The sequence below is a fragment of the Heliconius melpomene genome, chromosome 2, assembly GCF_056956725.1.
Source record: "Heliconius melpomene rosina isolate 202511_hmr_F chromosome 2, ASM5695672v1, whole genome shotgun sequence".
NCBI lineage: Eukaryota > Metazoa > Arthropoda > Insecta > Lepidoptera > Nymphalidae > Heliconius > Heliconius melpomene.
In genome coordinates, this window is record NC_140390.1 from 4,324,258 (window position 1) to 4,349,531 (window position 25,274).

General features: G+C 33.6%; 3 protein-coding genes across 13 annotated transcripts in view; 1 reads left to right on the plus strand and 2 right to left on the minus strand.

Moving 5' to 3' along the window:
• Positions 1-134: 134 nt before the first annotated feature.
• On the minus strand, positions 135-20,643 carry Set1 (SET domain containing 1). 11 transcript variants are annotated; one of them, XM_085198401.1, is made up of 30 exons: positions 20,569-20,643; positions 19,906-20,142; positions 19,222-19,471; positions 18,244-18,432; positions 17,765-17,940; positions 17,510-17,539; positions 16,418-16,531; positions 16,108-16,192; positions 15,438-15,596; positions 14,760-14,878; positions 14,075-14,226; positions 13,603-13,742; positions 13,158-13,313; positions 12,620-12,740; positions 12,133-12,263; positions 11,560-11,763; positions 10,824-11,033; positions 10,344-10,459; positions 10,028-10,145; positions 8,006-8,087; positions 7,583-7,716; positions 6,932-7,050; positions 6,379-6,625; positions 5,519-5,666; positions 4,650-4,785; positions 4,116-4,404; positions 3,679-3,868; positions 3,264-3,370; positions 2,688-2,882; positions 135-2,501 (listed from the first exon to the last, which is right to left on the minus strand). In XM_085198401.1, exons 1-30 carry the CDS (start codon positions 20,628-20,630, stop codon positions 2,328-2,330), a joined length of 4,590 nt encoding a protein of 1,529 aa, XP_085054527.1. In that variant the 5' UTR covers positions 20,631-20,643; the 3' UTR covers positions 135-2,327. The 11 variants fall into 11 exon arrangements, with proteins under 11 accessions (XP_085054527.1, XP_085054518.1, XP_085054554.1 ...); XM_085198392.1 differs by having other exon boundaries at positions 16,108-16,195; XM_085198428.1 differs by having other exon boundaries at positions 16,108-16,195; positions 20,474-20,612.
• Positions 20,644-20,848: 205 nt separating this feature from the next.
• Positions 20,849-22,409, plus strand: LOC146540468 (cytochrome b-c1 complex subunit 6, mitochondrial-like). Its single transcript, XM_085206995.1, has 3 exons — positions 20,849-20,987; positions 21,107-21,189; positions 22,067-22,409. Exons 2-3 carry the CDS (start codon positions 21,112-21,114, stop codon positions 22,238-22,240), a joined length of 252 nt encoding a protein of 83 aa, XP_085063121.1. The 5' UTR covers positions 20,849-20,987; positions 21,107-21,111; the 3' UTR covers positions 22,241-22,409.
• A 221-nt stretch (positions 22,410-22,630) lies between these two features.
• The window catches only part of LOC146540469 (ankyrin repeat and FYVE domain-containing protein 1), a 47,482-nt gene continuing 44,838 nt past the window's right edge, over positions 22,631-25,274 (minus strand). The window contains exons 20-21 of the mRNA XM_085206949.1: positions 24,254-24,378; positions 22,631-24,029 (exon numbers count right to left, since the gene is read on the minus strand). Coding sequence (XP_085063075.1) covers positions 23,900-24,029; positions 24,254-24,378 — 255 coding nt within the window. The 3' untranslated portion in view covers positions 22,631-23,899. The remainder of the gene's footprint in view (positions 24,030-24,253; positions 24,379-25,274) is intronic.

Genomic DNA, 25,274 nt, shown 5'->3' on the forward strand with positions numbered 1-25,274 from the left:
TCTTAACACTAGGTTCCTACCCTGCAGTATGCGGTATGCGGGATACACCATGAAGGTGATTTGATTTTTTAAATTTAACTGTGACAGGTCTTAATTATCCTGAAGATTGTTTGGTATTCAATAAAAAAATCGTATAAATTGAAGTCTTTTATTTACATTCTTATACATTTTACATTGTAGTAAAAAGTGCATTTTGGAAGGACTTATAAGCCAGCGTAGGATTTATAATTATGATGAATTTCTTTCAATCTTAATATAAACGTACCTAGGATATTATACATTGAGAGGATAACACTCAACCCGCGAGACATGTACTCTGAACACTGTACTATATTATATAATCTGACAAGCAGCAGAGATCCATTTACAAACAAACACAATGTACACCACGAACTTATATATACGTGTAAATCATGACTTACGTCTAACGAACCATATCATAAAATCAGTCAATACAAGTATTATACAAGAAGACTTGTAAATTCATTTTTTTTAATCACAAACAGCGCGGATTTACGTTTACATTGAAAATAACTCCACGATCTTAGTTTGTACACTATTTCATTATGAGGCAGTCGTTTATAAAAATGAACCAGGCCCGTATTCGGCTATTTGCGCTATTGGAAATTAGTTTTATATTCAATTATTATAAAAATTTACATATTAAGGTTGGTATAATTTACCTTACTTTACCTGCTCTTATAAAGTCATATTTCGTCCACGTTGGACTTTCAGCAGTAAAAAATCATAATATAGAATATTAATATATTATTTTTTAGCATATTTTTTTATATTTCGACAGAAGATACATCGATTTTCATTTTTAACACACATTAAAATACATATAGGAGAAAAAATAGCTCAAGTACGAACGTGACGTACTACAAGATTGTGTCATCGTCAAACCGAAATGGAAGAGTTGCATAATGACTTTTTTTTGTATCCCGCAAAGCAGGGCAGGCAGAGGGAACCCTAGAGTTAAGACTCTAGAAGATCTAGGGGATAAATATGTATGGAATTAATATCTATTGAATGTCATGAAGGATAGCTGAGAGCTAATGTAATAATTAAACTATACCATTGACTTTGAAAAGAGCAACTGTTGAGTTTCTTGCCGGCTCTTCTCAGCAGAACTGCCTTCCGAACCGGTGGCTTTTTGTTTATATGTTCATTTGACGATTCAAAAGTGCTTATAATAGTCTATTTGGATAAAGAATAATTAGAATTTGACACTCCGTTACACATGCACCGCTGATTTAAGACAGTACGTGTTGACTGGTGGATGTAAACGCCTCGCATGTTTGTGCCGTTCCGCCGCTACGGCCTACCATGCAACACAATATATTAGATTTATACAATAATATTATGACCATTTCTATATTTTAAGAAAATTTACATGTTCATATTAGTTTCTAGCAAAATCTTACTGTTGAGATTATTTAATTAAATCAAATATTTTGACATAACATAGATTTTTATATACTTTATTATACAATAAAAAATATTTTAAAACAAGTTTGTTACACAAAAACTATTCGAAAAAATAGGTTCCATTTTTCATTTAATATATTAGAATTAAGAGAGATGTTCAGACCATTTCCACACTTATATACGTTAAGCCTAAATACTTTTCACACTTGCAAACTGAATGCATATTTACACAAATTTCATTTAACAGCGCTTATTTTTATTTATTGTGAAGTAAATTAAACCCCTATAAAATAACAAACGAAAAAACGTCAAGCTTATAATGCTTATTAAGCAAAAGCAATTTCACCTGACAATTACAGGAAAAAAAACTAATAATTTCATTATTGCAGGGTAGACAGAGGGAACCTAGTGTAAAGACTTTGTTCCCAACTCGCATTACATTATTGAAAATTTAACTAAAGAACAAAAATGCTACTTCTCGGGGCTTAAAATAATTTTATTTACAATTTGATTGACAATAATATATATAAATATACTAGTTGGCCTGACAGACATTGTTTTGACCGGAAAAAAGCGTCACCATAAACATGAAGTACATGGTTTCTTATAATTTTTACATTTTTAAACTGTTATTCCGCAGTTAGAAAAGAAATTTTTTTTTTTTTAAATATGGTTTCTTATAATTGATCTATTACAGTACACAGTGCAATGCCACCTCCGGGCCTAGTTAAATTTTCAAACCATCGAAAAAGCTATTGAAAATATACACATAATTTTTTATTTTATCCAAATCGGTCCAGTTGTTTAGGAGGAAATAGGGTGACAAACACACATACAGAAGAATTATAAACATAAGAGAATTGAAGTCAAATAGAACCTCAATGCTGCCTAAGGGCCTAGTTGAGGTACCCGCGGCATTGTGGCGCTCCGCACAGACAAGGGATCTTCTCGTCCTCGAGAGGGAATTTGTAGTCGTACGTGATCTCCTCGTCCACGCCGATAGGTTGCTTGGAATATATTACTATTTTCTTTTGTGATTCTATTGTTATAATCTTCGCGTAACAGTTGGGCTGGAAAAGGGAAATAAACATAGGATTAAGCTTTCTGTTTGATAAAGATTTATATTTTAACTTGTTGAATTTTTTATACATGTTTAGCAAATTATTAAGTCTTTTATTCTTCACGTTGTATTTATTTGTTAAGACATTCAATTCCCCATTTTTCTCTAATTTTTCGGTTCCATATAATACACTCACATTACAACTGTGGTTGATGAACCTCGCGAGGTTCCCGCACTTGGTGGCGTCTATGATGGTGTCCAGGTCGATGCGGAACAGGTAGGAGCTGCCGATGCCGGTCGCCTCGTAGTGCGCCTCGCGCACGTCAGCCACTATGGGGCGCACCATCTGACCCACGTACTCTATCACCATCTCGTCAGCAGCTATCGGCTCCTGTTGATGTTTATTTTTACTTAAGAGGTCTTTACATAAGTAATTTATCTAAAGTGTATGACGAAATATATAAATGCAGCACCAACACCATTTATTTCTATTCAGAAAGTACAGTACGGTCAAGGAGTAGTAGCCCCGCCGAAGTTAGGATTTCTGAAGTGTTTGTCTCTAAAATTAGAATTAAAAAAAAAACGGTAAAATCAACTTCATTGAGGCCCCGACCCATTGACAACAGACTTCTGCATTTAAAACAAACAAGAAACATTTTAAATGAATGTAACAAGATTTCAGCACTTCTTGAAATTCATGTATAATTAAAAGAAAATATTCATATATATATATATATATATACCCTGTATATAAAATATTCAGAATTGTTACCTGTGCGAACAGACCCCAGTCGTGAATGCCCGATTTGGCGAATTTGAGTTGTTTCTTTCTAAATTTAAGTTGATTGAACTTAAGCAGATCAGAATCCGTGTCCGTTCCTGAAAATAAATTGTTATTATACAAAAAAACCCCATTAGAATAATATAGGTGACCTATCTTGTACGTTATGAAGTTGCGTTTTAAGTTACTCCCACTTTCTACCGAATTCTGCGGGCATTGTTCAGTTGCAGAACTCAACGCCGCTGGTTTACCGCGACACCAGCTAAGAAATAAAAATATTAAATATTTCATATCCTGAATCGAACAGGTAGGGTTTTGTCGAGTTTACAGTCACGCGCATTAGCGTGGCCCTTGCGCCTCTTTCTTTATAAACAAATAAAAGAATGAAACAACAGTTATAAGTTACCGAAGGCCGTGAGCAGTCGCCGCTGGTTGGAGCGCGCCTCTCGAGACAGCAGTTGCATCTTCGAGGCCTTCTTGTCGTCGGGGGGCGCAGGAAGCGCGGCCGCGCGCCCGTGGTGGTACTTGTACTTGGCCTTGATGCGCGCGTCCATCTTGTAGTAGCCCTCTGTGCGCGCTGAGCCGCTCGAGTGACCCTGTATATGTATATACTTATAATTATTTATGATTTTAATGATTTTAAGTACTATACAATTCCGCCTACATTCTAATCTATATTCTGAAATAATAAATTTGTACACACTCACCACCCAATGTCTCGAAAATATGGTGGAAAGTAAAGTAACTAGTAACAGAGGGAGCCTAGTAACCAGACAATCCACTTAAGGTTAAGGTAGGTTCCCCCTGCCTATCCTAATATATATGTGAAACTAAAAATCCAACCTGTAAATCCTCATATATATTGCCATGACGCTTGGACTTTTTCCTTGGCGGTGAATAAGTGAGATCAGTTGGTGGATGATCCACCCAATGCGTGTCATTCAACCAATATCCTTGTGCATCCTCAGCTAGTAATGCATCATAGGCTCGTCTCAAATACTCTACGTCCTCTCGATCGATACCGCGGGTTAGGAAAGAATACATAATTTGCATTTCCGCCATTATGTCTCGTGGTGGGAACATAGCGTTACTTGTATATTCTAATGGCGAGTCGCTCAGCCGTGAGTGTAATCTGCGAATATAGATTTATTAATAAGTCATTATTATTTCTATTTAGATGTCTCGAAGGACCATAATTTGTTCAAATTTACTTTATCAGTGTTTGTTCGTAAAAAAAAAATCAAGTTTAAATCTCGATCTCCTAGATTAGTATAAAATAACTTAAGACTTATACATTTTTTTCTCTATACCTTTTTAGCCTATATTCATTTATAATATCAATAAAGTTATTATGTAACTAAGTAACAATTAACATACTTATTCTGTATCTCAGCCAATTTTTTACTTTCATGTTTCCTTTTGTATGGTCTTTTCGTGTTCTCTTTCTGCGGTTTAACTTCCTCAGGCTCAATCCGCGTCGACTCAAGTTCTGGTTCCGCCATCCACGTGTAACCTATGATAAAAATTTAAATTCATATTAAGCGGTATCATAAAATATAAAATACATTCAATTCATAATATTAACTTTTTTTTAGAAAACATGAAAATTTCAACCTAGCCTCATTTGAATTACACCCTGTAAAGCCGCACCTCTAGGAAACCTGAGACGGTTCAAATTTTTTGAACGTTTTCTTTTCGTTGTAGCTTTAATTTTTCATTGTGATATTGATTATTTTGTTCATTGTATAAATAATGGTATATTCTTATACCATAAAGCTGAAAATAGCATTTTAATTTAGGTGATATACATTTTGTCTAAGTAATTCAGCACCAGGTGCCATTGCTGGAATGACATCTCGTGGAGATAATTATTCTACATACGATACGGTTTTTCTTTGACTAAGCTCGGTGTACGAGTAAAATCCCTAAAAAAACTCACACATCACCTCACAACTCTGTAAGGGATATCTGGAAAGCATATATTTTTGGAAATAAAAAATGTTGTAATAGTTTTAAGATATTTGTTATCATTACAATATACATATAAAGAAATCTCTTACTTTATAAATTTTAATAGAATTTGTTTTAAGTAGTAATATTTCATATTAAACGTCAAAAATCATAAAACAATAAAATATTAATGGCGCGCGTTTGACACTCGCTAAGATAAAATATTAGCAAGTTTTCTAAAAAAATATACATATATAATGTATTCCTATCCTTTAAAAGTTAAAAAATGTATATACCATGATCGTGTTGCAAATGATTCGCTCTCGGCGCATCTTTGGGAGGCGGCCTGCAGTACGAGTGGTCGAGCGCGACTTGCGACGCCTGTGACGCTTGCGACGCCTGCGACTGCGGGGACGATGTCTCTGATAGCGCGCTACTGACGTTCTGGTAAGAAAATATATACTTATTAAAAGATTATTTAAGATGATGACGATTTAAAAAGATGCTAATGATGGCTGACTGAAAACGCGACGACGACATTTGGACGAATTATTTTCATCTCCTTACTCTGTGCTCTTCTCTTTTTTTTTTTTTTTTGGTTGCTTCCTCTTGCCACTCTCACCTTCCTATATACAGCATACATCATGAAGCTACAATGCAGAAAATGCAGCTATGCTGTTTTTTCAGTATGTTTGTCTTTTCAGAAAGAGCAAATAAAAGTATTTTAAATATAAACATTAGCCCCCGAGATTATAATTGTATTTACAGTTTACAGACACTGTCTCATTATACCATATCAAATATTTGTTATACTAAATAGATTACAATACTGTTTTCATTGTATATAATACTTTCCACTAACAAATTAATTTTAGTACTAAATTTTAGTTTGATTCATAAAAAATGAATAGAACATATTTTTGATTCATTTCAAATTATTTAATTATAAATAGATAATAAATTCATACATTTTAATATAAATTTTAATGATATACAATAATACAAAAATCTCTATCACATACGGTTAGACAAACATACCGCCAGATAGAAAGAAAGACAGAGAGAAAGACAGACATACATGAATTTTTAAAGATTACTGATTTACCATTCGACTATGGAATTCTAAAACTCGAATAATTTATAAAACACAACAAACCTCTTTAACTCCATTAACGCTGACTGCTGACTCTGTGTAACTGTGGTCACTGACTGACACAACCCTTTGCCTCTTTTCCTGTTTCTTCTTTTGTCTCCTCTCTTTTTTCCGTCTGGTTTCCAAAGGCTCTTCTTCTGAAGTAATTTCGCCATCTTCAATGTCAGCCTCAGTTTTACTCTTTTCTGGTGATTTGAGATGATTCTTGACTGGACTACTTCTTGGTTCTTCTTGTTTAGGCTCAGATACACTAAAATATCAGTATGACGAACATATTTATACTATTTTAATGTTTTTTTTTAATATACGAATAATTTCCTAATCCGACACTTCGATATAATCGAAACGACCAATATCTGGCACGAATCCCGAATATATCTCTCCGTATATAAGTATAAGAAACAGATCTGAGGCAAGATTTTTAAATAATGATTACAATTTGTACAACCGAAAAGATATTAATTAATATTGAGTTCTGTTACATTAATAACAATACTGTCAATCTTTCAATGGACTTTCAAAGACTCTACTGTATTTTATTAAATAACTAAAATACCTTTCATTGGGAGGTTTGTCTGAAAGCTGCCCAGTATCTACTTCCATTTGAAGTTTTTGCTCTTCTAGGAATTCTCTTTCAATTTGCTCCATATATTCTGTATTTCTTCTCCTTCTCTCCTAAAAACATATTATAAAAATTAAGAATATATATTATGCAATAACGACAACCATTTTTATTATATCTATACAAATTTTATCAGTTATCCTTCTACCGTCGACATTTCTCTTCCATTTCTGTGAATTCTGAGTGTCGAGTTACGGAACTCAACGCCACGTTTTGCCTTGTTACCAGGGCGAGGTAATGAAAATATTTAGCATTACATTTCTTCGAGTGGGAATCGAACTTAAAACCGTCGCTTTTATAGTGGCACGCTTGCGCTCCTGTGCAGCGACTATCCTCATATACTCGGATCTCAGTAAGTACTGGTTCTAATTGGAAATTGATAATGCTCCAAGGTTAATCGTATCGATACAACCCACTTCCTACGATCAAAATTTCCTCAATCAAGAGATATATAGAATACATCATGTGTATACATACACAAGTCTTACTCATTCCAATTCTATTGAATACATTAGTTTTACTTGTTCCAATTTTATCGAAGCCAGAAACCAAGCCGCAAGTGAAAACTAGTTAGTAAATAATAACCTGGTATTCCCTTTCTTCTTCGGAGTCGGAGTAAACCCGATCTAATAGCAGATCTCTAGGCTCTTCTTCTGGGGATAGAATAGGGGAACCGAGTCGATCGTCAGACGCCTCCACCGGTGGTATTGGCGTTGTTTCTGTATGGGAAATCAAGAAATTAATTGTTAACAAAGCTTCATCTTTATCAGATATAAACCTAGTATAAGACACTGATTGTCACATACTCTGACTTTTTCTCCAATTTTCGAGTGCCAAAACTATACTACCCTATACACAACTATACTACAACTACACCCAGTGTGCCTATCAGAGCAAGGGAAATGAAAATAATTTACTTCCTGGAACGGGATCGAATACACAACTAACGTGATTACAATTAGACGTTATGTTGTTGCGCCGCGAAAGCCTCATAAAAGATGTAATTACCTCTTCTCCTGTGTTCCTCTTCACTATCTGACGATGAAGAGTACACTCGTCTTAGCCTCTCTTTGTTTGACACAACCTTGAACTACAACAAAAAAATAATCTAAATTATACATTACATACATTACAAACACACATATAGCAAATACTTATAAAGGTTGTGAACACAGGTCAACTCAAGTCAACAAGTCAACTCGCGCGCATAATATTCACATTAAAATTATCATAAAGTTCTTGCCCGACAAAAATTGTAAATATACACGATAAAACAAAAATAAGTTTTTCGTGATTTCTTAAAATATACTTTAGTAACAATAAACAATAATAGCACTATGTTAGAGGATTCAGGTTTAGGCTTTCGTCTTCGCCGGGGGGGTAAGGTCATATCTCACTTGCTGTACATGGATGATCTGAAATTATTTGCGTCAAAACGTTCTGATCTTATGTGGCTACTAAAGGTAACTCAAACTTTTAGTAGTGATATAAGAATGGAATTTGGCGTCGATAAATGTGCTAGCATGCGTGTAGGGAGTGTGATAAGATCTGATAATATTTGCATTTCAGATTCTGTTTCCTTCAGAACTCTTGGTGAAGGTGAGACTTATAAATATCTTGGAATGTCTGAAGCATTGGGTATTGATGAGCGGAGCATAAAGCAACTGGTGAAGGAGCGTTTCCTTAGTCGCCTGAAAAAAGTGCTTGGCAGCCTTTTATCTGGTGGCAACAAGGTGCGTGCTTTCAACGGTTGGGTTATGCCGCTTTTAGCCTATACTTTTGGCATTGTAAGATGGACGCAGACTGAGTTAGACTCCGTAGATCGCCAAATACGTAAATTGTTAACGACATACCGAATGCACCATCCGCGTTCGTCTGTAATGAGGCTGTATATCCCGCGTAAGTGTGGAGGTCGTGGCTTTTTGAATGTCAAGAACCTCCATAACCACGAGGTATGCAGTCTTAGAGAATATTTTCTCAAGATTGACATGGATATGCACAAGGATGTGGTAACAGTTGACAAAGGCCTTACTCCTCTTTCCTTGGGCAAAGAGAACTGGCGTCGGCCTGTAGTATTTACTACTTCTGATCGCTTGGCTGTATGGAAGAGCAAGGAGCTGCATGGTAGATTCCATAGAGCCCTAGTGGGCCAGGACGTGGATACTGCTTCATCATTATCTTGGTTACAGTTCGGGGATCTTTTCGGAGAAACTGAAGGTTTTGTCTGTGCAATTATGGATGAAGTTATCAAGACACGGAACTACCAGAGACATATTATGAAAGATGGCACTATCGACATCTGCCGGGCATGTCATCGACCTGGGGAGTCCCTCAGACATATTGTCTCTGGTTGTTCTCATCTTGCTAATGGTGAGTATTTGCATAGACACAATCAAGTAGCCAAGATAATACACCAGCAACTTGCTCTTCAGTATGGCCTTGTAGAATTGGAGGTGCCTTACTACAGGTACAATCCCATGTCAGTTCTTGAAAATAGCTGTGCTTTGCTCTACTGGGATCGGTCTATTATTACTGACAGGTATATTGTTGCCAATAGACCTGATATAGTACTAGTAGACCGAGTGGCGCGCCGCGCAGTGATTGTTGACGTTACTATCCCACATGATGAAAATCTCGTGAAGGCCGAAAAAGAAAAACAACCTAAATATTTGGACCTAGCCCATGAGATTACCGCCATGTGGGATGTCAATGCAACTATCATTGTGCCGATAGTGGTTTCGGTTAACGGTTTAATAGCGAAAAGCCTCGACCAACACCTTAAGAGGCTATCGCTTAGCTGTTGGATCAAGAACCGGATACAGAAGGCAGTATTACTTGAGACGGCACGTATTGTGCGGCGGTTCCTCTCTCTGGAGCCCTAGCCACCAATGGCCCTTGTCCCGCCCTCGGAAGAGTGGTTTTTTTTTATTTTTAAATGTATCTTTTTTTTATAATAATTTATATTTAAAAATGTAAAATTGATTCGCTAATTTAATAAAAGTATATGCTGTTAATAAGAAAACATCGTACCTCAGCTTCATCAAGTTCCGAGTCGTCAGTATCGGAGTATATGCGAGGGGCTGCGCCTTTACGCGCGGAGCGCTCCGAGCCTGACCAGGACGACCGCGACGAGGACGACGATGACGACCTGGGGAAAGGTTTAAATTAAAAGAAAATTAAGTTTCTGACAATCTACTATCGGACAAATAATGAACCCTCAGCTATCGTACATGTTGGCAATGCCCCAAAGCCTCACGAATGAGCTATTTTATACGACAATTTACAATAAAAATGTTTATATAAAACATTAGATTTTACGATAAAAAATGTGAATGTATTAATTAACCTAGAGGAACTGCTGGACTGTCTCCGTCTGCCCGTAGATAAGTACGAACCAGTAGTTCTATTCCTTGGACTAGTAGGCACTTCTTTTTCTTCATCTGAATTCTGTACGATTTCCTCCTAGAAAAAAAAATATTTTTTGCTTAAATAATGTAGTATAACTCTTTTCTTGATCAGGCTATCAATTTTTCGTAACCTGTTACATTTATAGTAAACTATGGTGAATGGTGTTACATTTATATATTATTTGTATTTTTTGTGTATTACTTGCGTAAACGCGGTTGTGGGTTCGATTCTCAATTGAGGAAATTAAACATTCTTCGTTCTGGTAACGAATCAAAGTGCGGCTTGAATTCCTCCAGAATTCAGGGGAAAATAGGAAACGGAACGGTCTTAATGAGAATGAAGTATTTTAACACTAGGTCTCCTCCCAGAGTTTTTCTGTCTATATGTGGGATTAAAAAAAAAATCATTATATAAATACCTGATCACTAAGCCTTTTAGACGAATCCTCGTCCATGACAACAGGTGACGGTATTTTCCGCTTTTTCCTAAAGCTGGGCATTTTAGGTATCGCGGCTCGTAGTCCTAGGCCAATGCCTACACTGTAACCGCCTAGATCTAGACCCAACTCCCGAGATTCCATGATGGATTTTATAGAGTCCACTGCCTCTTCCTTTTTATTTGAAATATCCTGCAATAAGAATATTTAAAAAATAGAAAATCTTTATAGGAACTAATATAAATTATACATAATATTAGACTTTGATAGTGGGCTATGGAATTCTACTTTAATTGGAAACTGAGTTATGGTTATTAACGCTTACCTCCAAAAAATCATCGATCAATTTCAGAACAAGAAATCTTATACACTAGCTATATTTAAAGTACCAAGTACTTCAAACAGGGAAAAAAGACTAAAACATTTGTTTCTGTATCCATAAAAGTGCGCTCGCGCGTTTATGAATGTTTTTTTCAGTGATAAATACAATTAACATTAACTAGTGTGATGTCACGTATTTTGTATCTTTATGCCCTAGAAATTATTAAATTAAAACAACATTTCCGAAATTATGTTGACATATTATATTAGTAAATGTCACGAAATTAACCCTTCCCCACCTCTTATCACTCAATATCACTTTTTGTCAACCCCCTCTACTCACCATAATGTGTGACGTCATTTATAACCTCATATAACGAAATGTATAGTAAATTACCTGCAATGGCTGTCCACCATCTTCTTTCTGAGGCTTGATAGTGCGTGTCTTCCGACTTTGCTCGTCCCACCATACCTCAAAGTTTTTAAAGGCAGTGCTTTCTATCATTTTTTTGTTAAAGTCCTTCTTTAGAATTTGTTTTAATTCCGTCGTAACACGTTCTATTACGCTGTTAATTGTGGGATAGTAGGGGTTGTCTAATTCCTGAAATAAAATAAAATCGATTACATGTGGAAAAAATATTTTTTTTTATTATGATAAAAATATAAGATATGGCTACGTTTTAATACTTTTAATATTTTCTCTTAACGATAATAGTAAAGTAAGGTAATACTTGATAGAATTTTTCCTAACATTACAATTTCAAACGAACTCTTTCCTCAAATAAAAGAAAAAATAACAAGTTGTTTTATAATTAGAAAAAAAAGCGGCAATTATATCACAACATTTCTATCACTTTTTTGTACTACCACTAAATAAACAGTAGTGTACATAAAGCGGCAGGACCCTAACTTAAAGTTAGTGCACTAGAAGCAGTGTGGTATGATCGTTATCATAATTAAATATTCTTACCTGGGGCGTGGCCTGAGTGTCGACGTGAGTGGGATAGTGGTGAGGCATTATGGGAGGTGGGGCAAACGTACCGCCGTACGCTAGAGACATGTCCACGCCGGGGTATGGAGCAGCTGCCGGTGTTGGATACGCTGTAAGTATATAAATAAGTAGTAATTTTAAGATGTAATTAAATATCTTTTTTTTTTATTTAGCTTCATGCTATAATACACATATAGCAGAGTAGGTAGAAGGCGGAATTAGTTGGATGGAAATTTAGAGTGTCGTAATATCGTATCACTAAGTATATCGTAACACTAAGTTCCTCGCCTTGTAATTTTAATATCTTTCTCTTCTATCACAAGAGATGCCGCTTCCAAAATAAACGATCCATTCTTTTCCTAAAGTCTGAACGCAAGATAACCCACTAAAATAGAATATTATTGAGTTTTAAGATCTCTCTCTCTCTCTCTCTTTTATATATATTATATATTTTTTAAATTATTACCAGTCGTAGGCCACACAGGTTGATAATAATGCGTGTGCGGCGCGGGCGGGTAGTAGTAGGCTTCCGCCGGCACTTGCTCTTCAATCTTTGCCTCCGTGGATGATAACGATGATAGTGACATCTGCCATTGTATAAAATAGTTTAAAAAAAATAATAATCAATTAATCACATTATAAAAATTGGTTAAAGATCCGGAAAGCGACGGTAGCAATAACGAAAGGCAATGGAACAAATTTGTATGTGAGTATAAAACATAGAAATGCGGTCATGTCTTCCGCCATGGAGGTAGTGCCATCCAGGTCCCAATTTCCCCAATTTGAAAATATATTCAAATGTTAGTCCTAAAATTTATATATCTATAATTGTTATAAATTTTGTGCATTTAATTAGTGGCAATAATAGTTAACTATAGTTATGTCTTTCTTTTTTTTTGCTTTAATTTATTACAATCATCTTAGTAGTTCGTGTTCTGTTGCATTTAGCTCCTACGTAGCTTGCTATATGCAATATATTTATATATAACTAACAAACAACTGACCTGATCATCATCCAAGTTATCTTGATCTTTGTCAGGGGGTGCAGCGGGTGATCGTCTCGGCTCCTCCCCTGTTAGTAGCTCATCTTCTGATGATGATATATCTGATCCGATTTTATCTATTTGCGGGAACCTTTTACGTTCTTCATCTTTTGCTTTCTATAAAAATATATGCAATTGTTATAATATTGCTTGTTTTTATTTTTTATTAAATTAAGAAAAATATACATCCAAATACATATCAATTTTAAAAATAATATTTAAGTTTATTTTTTATACTTTTCCTATAAAAATCAAATATTTTTAAAAAGCGTTTAAGAATTTTAACGTAGGATCGAACCCGCGCCTGTGGAAAATAGCCCATTATCTAAAAAAATTATCATCCTCAGTGTGATGAAATTTTAAAATTATAGGTTAATTTTTAAAAGGAATATTTTTAAGAAAGTACCTTTTCGATGGTAACTTTAAGACATTCGAGATAAAACTCTCTGTTCAAGTATGGAGAAGGAGTTGTAGACAGCGGTTCCGGGTTTACTTCATTCTTTTGTTCAAAAGATATTATACTTTCCCGGTCATCACTGCCTGAAACTGTTTAAAACTTTATAAACAAATACAACAAAAATCCATAGAGTATAGTTTTATAGCCACTTAATAAGCAGAATAAACAGAGAAAATCTAATGCTAAGAAGTGTCTTAGATTCTATTTAGAGAAGAGTGCTTTTCTCCACTTATGAGCTATCCATAAGTTACGTCAAACAAATTTCAAGATTTTTGACCGTTACTCAGTACCAGTAGTTGTCACACAGGTGACACTAAGAAGGGTGACGTCACGAAACTATTAACTTGATGTAATATAGCTTTTAGCTATGCTCGATAAATTGACTATAATATTAGAGTATATTAATACAAAAACAACAAACCATCATCATCTGAAGGTGGATTATGCGTATCCAGGTCAGGTATCTTGGCGGGGAGGCGATCATCGTCCTCCTCTTCAGAGGACATGCCCAGCGATAGAAAAGGGGGCGCCAGGCCTCCACCGCCACTTGCACCCTTCAGGAGCATTGCGATTCTGTTTAGAGAAGGAAATATTGGTTACTTTAAAAAACTTCGTTCTCCACGAATCGCCGGGCTATATAAAGAAATTGCGTGTTAAGTAGCGGAACCCCACACCCATTTAACTAGGGCGATGAAATTAAAATATTTAACTATTTATCTTACTTCTTATTTCACGGTAACATCCAGACACTGTGCCGCAACGCCATGAGGCTATGTCGAAAATTATCGAAGAAAACAATATTTTCTCTACTCTAAAATGTAGGTTATCTGAGAAAGTCGCCACGGCACTTTTTACCGTAAGTGGGCTATATCTATAATCTAGCGTAGCAAAGGGGTCCATGCCTATCCCAGAGTAATCTGGTATGGACATGGACCACCTGACCAAATCCAGAATAGAAGTAACAAAAAATTATAAAAATTAAGTCGAATATATTTAGTTTGTTTACTCTTTACAAAATTATTTACAGCGACATTAATTTACTATTATGTTATACGGTACAATAATTCATATGAACAAAAATATTTCGTACATTAAACTTATTATACCTGGTATCTAAATCAACATTTTTAGGTTCCTCTGCAGGTGGAGGAGGTTTAACCTCAGGCTCTGTGACTACAGGTGTTTCTTGAGGAGGAACTGGTTCCTCACTTTTATTTTTCACCTCCTGTAACATTATTTTAATTCATGTTAAATAGTCAAGTTTATATTCTTCACTCATAATTTCTATATATTCTTAAATCATGCACAATAAATAACTTTTTTTTCTTTAATTTTTATTAAATGAACACAATGGGACAAAGACATTGTAAAAATCTTTATTTACTACCACAATAATAATAAGACATGCCTTGGGTAAAATTCTGTATGTATGTAAATACAATGACAAAGATACGATATGCGGAAATGCGGATGAAATATGATGGACAAGACATGCAGAAATATGATCAATGCTCAATAACATAATTAACAATACTCTACATTTAAAATTCAAAGTTTAATTTTACATAATTATTTTCTAATATCTAAAAAATAAATCGACAATACATTCCATAATTTGCATCATTTCAAAACACAAAATATATACCAAATCAATCATAATCTATAATTTTCAACTCTACTTAAATGTACCGCTAAATATACAGAGTGGCGACGACCTCATACATTAAAATAGTGCTAAGCGTGTGGCCACACTGTATAAAAACAAGTCCAGACCCCAGTCGAACCTTATCATTGTACGCGGGCGCGAATGAGTGCGCGGGCGAGGGCGCGGGCGCGGTGGCTGCTGCGGGGGCGGGGGCGGGCGCGGAGGCCGGAGCGGCAGCGGGCGTGAGGGGCGCACGGGGCGACTGCTCGCGCCCGCTCCACGCGCTTGACGACTCCGACTTTATATCAAACAGCATTTTAAAACTAGCCCACGCACAGTTTTTTATATTCGCATCTCGTTGCTTTTATATTTTTGTTAATGGTGTTACTCTCCTGTATGGTAATAAATCTGTTTTTTTTCTAACAACATGTTTTTTTTTATGGTTAGAACACAAAAAATGAAAGTGGATGAAAGCAGGAATGATTTTGTTAGTTATAGGCATAGACAAAAAGCAAAAGTAGGGCAGTTGTCAAAACAAGTCCACCGGACAAAGTTAGTCACACAACATAATTATACAATGTGTAAGTAAAAAATACTAGAGTATCCTAAAAAAAATAGCTTTCAGTGAAGCTTCAGAAACAATAATAAAGTTATATTTACAATATATGATATTAATAATGTTTACTACACTTGAAAAACGAGAAATTAATATATTTCGTATGAAAAAGGCAACATATTTAACCATTATTCCAGATTATAATTGATGAATGATAAAATTACAAAAAAAAGAAGTCAGTTAATAAACTTACATGGTGATGGTGAGACGTGTGCGGTGGCTGCCGCCAGTCGCCCCACCAAACGGGGCCCGCGCTACTGCCGTACCCGTACCCGTAGCTGCTATAATGATAATTATGATACAATGACTACCTCTGGACAATTACATAACTATGTAATTGTCCAGAGGTCTCTGAGTAACTACTCAGAGATTAATTATTAGATAAGATTAATGCATGTATTTGCATATGTACTATATAGATATATGGAGTGTCTTTACACTAGGTTCCCTCTGCTTACTCTGAACTTAAAAAAATTAAATGAAATAGTTTCTTGTACACTTACTTAGATTGATAGTAAGGGTCGTAGGGTAAAGGCGTGGGTGCGGGCGCGTACGGCATCTCGACGTGCGCGCTCGCGTACGACTCGCTAGATTCACGACTGTAGCGCTCCCTATGCCTATTATATTAAAAACTTATTATTTATCATTTTAGAAAATAATAGATTATCAAATTGTTACATAGCGGAGCCACTATTATATATACTAACGAGTTTGTCTGATATGTAACTGAAAGGTTGAGTTAATGGAATGGGAAAAAATATAGAATAGAATATGTTATTAAGATTATATTAAATTTTAACTGAAATATTTGTTATTCCATGTTGTTATTGTATAAGTAACTAGCGGACGCGCGCAGCTTCGCTTGCGTATTTTGGGGGTGAATTCTAATAAACCATAAAACATGTGTTCAATGAGATGTTTTTAAGAGTCTAAATTTCTAATTTTATAAAAATCGGTGGCGATTTAAATATTTTCCATACAAACTTTCAACCCCTCATTTGCACCCTTAGGGAGTCAATTCTAGAAAACCATGAAACAAATGTTCAATTAAATACTTCTAAGAGTCTGAATTTCAAATTTTATGAAAATTGGTGCCAATTTAAAAAAACATCTATACAAACTTTCAACCCCTTATATGCACCCTTAGCGGGAGAATTCCAGAAAACGATGAAACACGTGTTTAATTAAATACTTTTAAAAATCTTAATTTCAAATTTTATAAAATTCGGTGCTGATTTAATTTTTTTTCCATACAAACTTTGAACCCCTATTTCACCCCTTTAGGGTGAAAATTTTTCAAAATCCCTTCTTAGTGGATGTCCAGATTACGAAAGTAAACATCTGTCCAAATTCTACCATCAGCAGTTACGGCTGTGCGTGCGTCTTACCTCAGTCAGTGAGGACAAGTCCTTTTATATATATAGATTAAATAAAAAAATGCAGAATTGTAATAATAAAAGTATTAACTATGTATTTTTAGTAATTTATACACACAGAAATGAAATGTGTTATAAAACTGCAAAAAAATAATTTGTAAAATTACTTGATGGCTTATAATGAATACAAATAAATTTTCTTAAGCATACTGTATTTACCTTCGTTTACATTTCCTTTTACAATGTCGGCTTGCAAAAAAGACACTTTATAGTTATAGATCATTTCAATTTATCTAATCATTCAAATAAAACTAAACTAAGTATTGAATGTATTGCAATTTGTCTATATTGACAATATAAGAAATATCTTTCCGCTTATTATTTGGTGTCAGATAATATATTAAAAATGGCGATCTCAACAATCTGTGCCACAGTTAAATCTTAATTGATTAAAACAAAATTCCTTTTGCTCACCTATCTCTATCTCTCTCCCGATCTCTGTCCCTATCTCTATCTCTCTCCCTCTCTCTATCTAGGTCCCTGTCCCGTTCGCTACGGTTACGGTGTCGGTGTCGATACTCCCTTTCCTCATCAGACCACCGTGTGTTACTATCACTGTGTTCCGTATCCTTGTATCGATTATATGGTTCCTAAAATCATGCATACATAAATTGAAATTTTAAACCAGGTAATACTATGGTGTAATGCAAGGTATAGTACTGAATAATTTAATGAATCTTGGTCGTCCTAAAGTTGGGTGTTCTGAACTTTGTGCATTGTACACTCAGGAAGAAAATATTCAAAGGTAGGAAAAATGCTTAAAAATAAGTTTGACCAGCCTTTTATGGCTAAATATATTTTTTCTATTTATTAAATAAAAACGAGTTTAATATATAAAAAATATACCTAAGTCTCACATATTACAGAAATTAGTAAAAAAAAAACAAATTAACCTTTTCTGTTAATTTACTGTCTTCTAATCTCTTACTGAGGGATGGGTCCAATTTAGGAGCTCTTACATCCTCAATGACTCCAGGTAATTTTGGAATTGAAGCTGCTACCTGTGGCTTTCTCTCCATCGTCTTATCTTCAAACATCTCTTGACATCTCTTTCCAAAAGGATCATGAAACACTTCAAGCACCTATATATGTATAATACTTTAGTAAAAAGAAGTAGCTTTAAGCTTTTACCCACAAAGTTTGGTTGTCAGAGGGGACCTATATGTTAAGACATTAAGTTTACAACTTCATTCTCAATTTTCAAAGTAAATTGCGTGGTCAGTGGCAACACTCAATGTTCTTGCATTTTGTTTATCTTTGTTAAGATTGAATCCACAAGCATTACATTTACAATGTCCTCAATACTATAATATAAAGACTAATTACCAATGAATTATGTTGCATTAATAAAGAAATGTTAAAATTATTTTTTATTTTACATATAAGATATAATTTCCTGAAAAATTGTATTAAGTGTAATATAATGTATATAACTTACTGATACTTTCAGATGACACAAACATATTAGATATTAGAATACATCTACTTAGTGCAAATTAAGCCAAAATTGCTGCTAATACTTCATTTACTCTACTTTATTAATAATCATAACAATTTAATAGTAAATTAAAAAAAAGTCATTGAGGGCAGTTGTGGTGCAAGAGCACAAAGTGTGCTGCAAAAACAAATGGTTGTGGGTTCCATCACCACTTGAGGAAAAAAAATATCTATTTAAATTTATATTTTCGTGTCTTTGCTCTGGTGTCGAACCAAAGCTCGGCGTTGAGATCCGCCACTCAACAAGCAATGCCTCCTGAATTCGGCGGAAAGTGGGAAACAGTGTCTTATAACACGAGATTTTCTCTGCCTACCTGGCTGTGTGCAAGATACAGTGTGAAGCTGATTTAATAGTAAATATTAAATATACATACCTGACCCATAACAGATTTGCCATTATATTTTTCAATACATATTTTTGAATATTTAACATCTTGAAATACTATTCGGGCGAATCCCAAGTGCCTATTTGTAACTGGATGGTAAAATATAGTTAGTTCTTCACAGGGACCGACTTTAGTCATCATTTCTGCTAAAAAGGCTTTATCTATATTATCATTTAAATTTCCAATAGTGATTTCCAGTTGTGGTGGCACGCCAACATAGTTTTTATCTATTTTGAATCTGAAAAATAAATAACAATTCAAATTTCCCGCCATCTGTCACCTGTCATATTTGAGTGTTGGCAGCGAAATTTTAATGGTATAATAAAAACAAAGGAGATTATAACCAAATATAAAAGAAACCTATACATTTCTTGATAACTTTTATGTATTATTACGATATTTTAATAAGTCAAATATGTTCACGTTAAGGTAAACAAGTATTTATTCTTAGAAAAGATACAAAAAAAGGAACAATTTGCAATCAATACTAGTGGTTATTAAAAAGAAAGTAGATTATTTTTAAACTGGATTTCTTGTTCAGCAATATGCCATTAATATCTCAGAATAAATTATTATTGAATATCATTTACAACATATATCAAAGTAACCTCAATGCTAATGAGAATTGCACTGTTATTGCAAAGTTGTACATGTAATCAATTCTTTTTATACCTGGGCACTGGTAAATCAGCAGGTTCCAGCTTATTCCATATCCTAGACAATTGAGATCTTGGATCCCTACATTGTACTGTTGGATATGTTTGGTCTCCAGGAACAACTCCATCATATCTGTATAATTTTGTTGCTCCTTTTACTAGGAATGGGTCTATCAGCAATTTATAGTTTTTAGGTGCTTTGTGTAGCACTGTGTTATGTCCAGGGGTTTTGAGCTCCATTCCTCCATTCATTCTGAAAAATAAAAATACAAATAATGTTTTATTAAACATAACCTTAAAATTATTTAAAACAAGAAATTTTACAGAATGAATTTCAAATAATAAAAAAACTACATTTAACCTGTATTTAATAATATGTGTTATTTATCTAAAAACAAACCTGAATGTTTTTTAAACAATATGTTAAAAAATAAAGATTTCTCCTTTTGAGAGAAATTGAAGTAAAAAATGTAACATCATGATATAAAATAAAAAATACGACTTTTATATATGAACAATTATTTTGTAATAATGAAATTTATAGAGCTAACACAATGATATCGAATTATAAAATATTTTTTTACAGCAAGCACTCTCCATGGTGACGGCTACTTGACTATGATGAAAAGTAACAGATATCAAACGTATAATTCATCATTGGTTATGAAAGTATATAGACCTTATATTTTTAGCTGAAAAGATGAAAAATGAAGGAAATATTATTTTTATAGTAATGTACATCAAAATAAACAATTAATAGGATACTGATTTGACTATATAGATAATATGTACCATAAAGCATATTTTTACTTTTATTATAGCTTGCATAATGTTGTACAGTATAAAAATAATACTTATTTTATTATAAAGCTACACATACACTGGTTATTTTAAAGAAATACTGAAAATCATATATTGTGAAGAAATATATTACCAAGTACACAATAAATTTATAAATTTGAATGTTTCACAATTCTCAATAAATTGATTCTATATTGTACTTACATAATAATAAAATTTACAATGATTATTAATTATTGTAACTGGTAGCACATTTAGATAAGATATTGGATTTTGGTTGTTGCATCATCGATTTAGGTACAAATTATTTTTAAAAAATCTTATATTTAAATAATAATTTTACGCAAATTTCACCTATGTTATTCAGTTTCAACAGTATAACAGATTGAACATCGTTGTGTTTGTTATAATTGCAGAAATAATGTCTGGAAAAGTGATCCCTGTGGTCAGGGCTGAGGAAGAGGAGGAAGAACTCGTTGATCCCCAGACACAATTACGAGTAAGCCATAAATTTACTACTTTAATTTGCTTTCCTATTTCATTTATATTATTTCGCGATTCTCAAACATGTTAAGCTTTTTTTCATTTATAATTCTAACCTTTAATTATTTAATGGTGTTTTTTTTAAATAATAACACCGATCGAATATTTTCATTATATTTTTAAAAGTTTGTCAAAGGGAGTATGATATTTATTTGTATTGTATATTTCATTACTGATTAAGAAATCATCTGTGTCCAAAGAAAATACCACTATTAACAATAGTCCTTTTTAAATATTTTTATTTATTTGATTATAACTTTTATTATTTTTCAATTATAACTTATCTTATTTATTGTCATTATAAGCCCATCTCCCCTCCCCTTGTCTTGTTTTTATCTGGCCTGTCCTGTCTTTTCTGGACATTGGCCTATTACCACACATATAAGCTTGATTATATGTGTGCTATTAGGCTAAGTATATATCATCAGTCAATCTAGCCCAAGATTGTCCTTTACTATATTCCTATTTGCTGTGGTGTGGTCTTCAATGCAGAATGAGTTTACCCCAACAATTATTGGTTTGAATCAGAAGATTATGTTTTTAACTTTAGTTCTTGTTGGATGAAACTTTTGAATTCAATTCTTCAGAAGTGTTCCAAGTATAGCCTTCTTTATAACTTCTTGAACTATCAACTGGTGGTCTATTCATACCGTCAGTATCTAATTCCCATCTCTATATATCATAATTGTAGGGCACACTTTTTTAATACCTATTATCATCTATGATATATGGATGATTATATTTTAATAATATTATTACTTATACATTGATTAAAAAAATTCTTACTTGCTATTGCTATTGCTTGCTATATATTAAATATTTTTTAATAATAGGAACAATGCAGCCAGAAACAAGATGCCCAGAACCTGTGGTCTAAATTTCAAGAGTGCAATGACCGAGTGAACTCCAGATCCAACACAGCAGAAACTTGTGAAGAGGAGCTGAGGGACTACTTGCATGTCCTTGATCATTGTGTTACTAAAGATCTTTTTAAAAGTCTTAAGTAGATTTATTGTTTAGCAATATTGTACCCGCCTTCATTAAACACAAAGAACCCAATTGTTTGAATGCATATTTTCTTTGGAGGCAAGTAGGTTGTTAGTAAATTATTTTACCTTAAAAACAGAAAAGATGAGTGCTGGCATTGTTGTAAATAAATAATCACTTTATTGTTTACTTCTTGTTTTCTTGTCTTTTCCATTTACAATAAAAAGAAACATGCTTTTAATAATATTCATATTAAAAGCATGGTGTTATTTTGACAAGACAATTAAGACTTGCAATTTTGGAAACCACCCTGGTTTCCTGAAAAAATAAACCTGTCATTTAAACTCTTACTTCTCAATTAAAATATGAAGAAAATTAATTAATAAGGAAAAAAATAAAAAGACAATATGTTAATAAACAGAAATTATATTTTATATCAGAATTTCTAAAATAATCACAAATACAATTTATTGTTTTATAATACTATACAGCAATTTGGTGCATAAACTCAATTCAAAATGGCACTTAAAATTTAATTTAAAAAAATATATTATTTCCATCAAGTATTTTTGGAATGATAAATAAATGCAATTTGGAATATGTCCAATTAATGGTAAGTATAAAAAATATAATAATTTATGTAGCCAATTACATTTATCAAAAATAAACAAAATTAGATATTTATAATAACAAACATGTAATAATATTTTAAAAGTTAATAAGTAACATACTTAAAGCTATATAATATGTCAAAAGAATTAAAAGCACTCTGTGGCTTTGGCATAGTACAGTATATCCTTCTATAAGAAAGAAGTAAATAATCGTGAATCAAGACTTAACTTATAAAAGTGAAAATAACATTTAAATTACACTTACATGGTTTTTCTTACAAAAGTACTACAAGCAGTACTACCTTACTTTACCATGGACAATCATGTTAAGCCTAAGCCGTATCAAAGTTTCATTTTTTTTGTAAACAAATTATGTGATAACAGAGTTATCATGTTACAAAATGCTATCAATACACTTCAGTTATTATTTAAAGCAGAGGTTGGCAACGTTTTAAATATAAAAAGTGAAATACTTAATTTAAAATTCATGGCGGACGCCAACAATTTTTTGACCTAACAAATATATAAAAATAATATTCATATTTATAAAACGCGCATGTACAGTAGATTCTAGTAATTTAAAGTTCTACATTTTGAATTTCTTGTCTAAATTAACAGTAGTTAAGGCCGCCCGGGGCCGCCGCGTTGCCGACCTCTGATTTAAAGTGTTAAAACATTTATAAAACAAAAAGCCACGGCGGAGGTTTATTCTTGTTTAATTCAATTTCTATTATTATTATAAATAGTTTCTTAGCTACACGCTCTGTTCCTCATATTGCAAGACACAGAGCATACAGAGGGAACATAGTGTTACCACTCACTTCTCCACTTTCTGCTGAATTTTTGAGTCATTGCGCTGAACGGAAAAACCACCGTCGCGTTTACATTCGGACGCTGGATGTGAACGCTGCGCAACGACGGCGTCTATTATTTATGTTAACTAATAAGTATTTCGCATTTTTATTTGTTGTATGATGCTTTAATTCAAAATTTTAAAAACTCAAGAATTTTACTCCGTTTCAGTAATAAAATCTTATCACACTTTTACTTGTTTCTACAGGTTGCTAACTAACTGGCGCCGACTTGTAAGACATTGAAACATATTTCACATACACGTTGAGGTTTATTCATTCCGAATTTGAGAATAGGGATGTCTTGGCTGGAACATTTATTACACAACATTCTTCCACAGTGACGGCTGAAAAGAAAAACAATTTTTCATATAATTTGATACTATAACATAAAAATATTTATAACAACATAGAACTACAGTTCGTTTTTAAATTAAATTATAAATTAATAAGTAATAATACTTTAAAAAAGGAGAATAGTTAAATGATAAATATTTTTTGTTTAGTAATTCTATATTTCTATATAAACTATTACGTAAGTAGTAGTCACACTTATATTAATAATGCATACCAATGGTGTTTCCGCATAGTGAGTGTAAACTTGGTGCCACACTCCTGGCACAGGTCGCTCTCGGCCCACGGAGCCTCCGCTGGCAGTGCGTCCAGTAAGCGGTGTAACAGCTGCTTCGTCGCCACCTAATATTATTGTATAACATTGTTTATAACATATATAATATTTATATATGTTTTTTTTTGTTTATACAATATTTATATGGAATCACGAATGACATTCCATTTTATACATTAAATTTTTAATTTACATAGACATTGTGCGCTGACTAGTGGAACTACAATGATTTGTCGTACCTGGCTGGACATATGGATGAAATAATTCCATTCAAAATATTACTCCGTCAGGGGATAGCACCCACTACCCTTGCAGGTACGGTCAGAAAGATTGCAACAACGTGATGACGGACTCGTGTTTCCTATTTTACCGCACCAGGATAATTTACATAGGTTACAATAAGCCTTTGTAATGTTGTGATTTTTATTAAACGGTTTTATTTAGCTCACCCCGTTTATTTGTTTGTTTGGGTCAAATTTAGTAATTGAAATTTAACCCTCTTCCCGTTAACCGATTGATCTGAAATTTGGTATACGCCTTTGATTCTGGTGACAATACAATTATCCATATTCAATATTATTGTGAATCCAAGATGGCCGCCGCTACAAGATGGCGGACAACTTAGTTTTTTTCAATCCCATCAATATGGATATCAAATGAAAGGGCTTGTCAAGTAGAATTCAGTGGACTATACAAAATCAAAATCCAAGATGGCCGCCACTATAAGATGGCGGTCAAGTTAGTTTTTTTCAATCCTATCAATACGGGTATCAAATGAAAGGGCTTGTCAAGCAGAATTCAGTGGACTATACAAAATCAAAATCCAAGATGGCCGCCGCTACAAGATGGCGGACAAGTTAGTTTTTTCGATCCCATCAATATGGGTATCAAATGAAAGGGCTTGTCAAGTAGAATTCAGTGCACTATACAAAATCAAAATCAAAGATGGCCACTGCTACAAAAT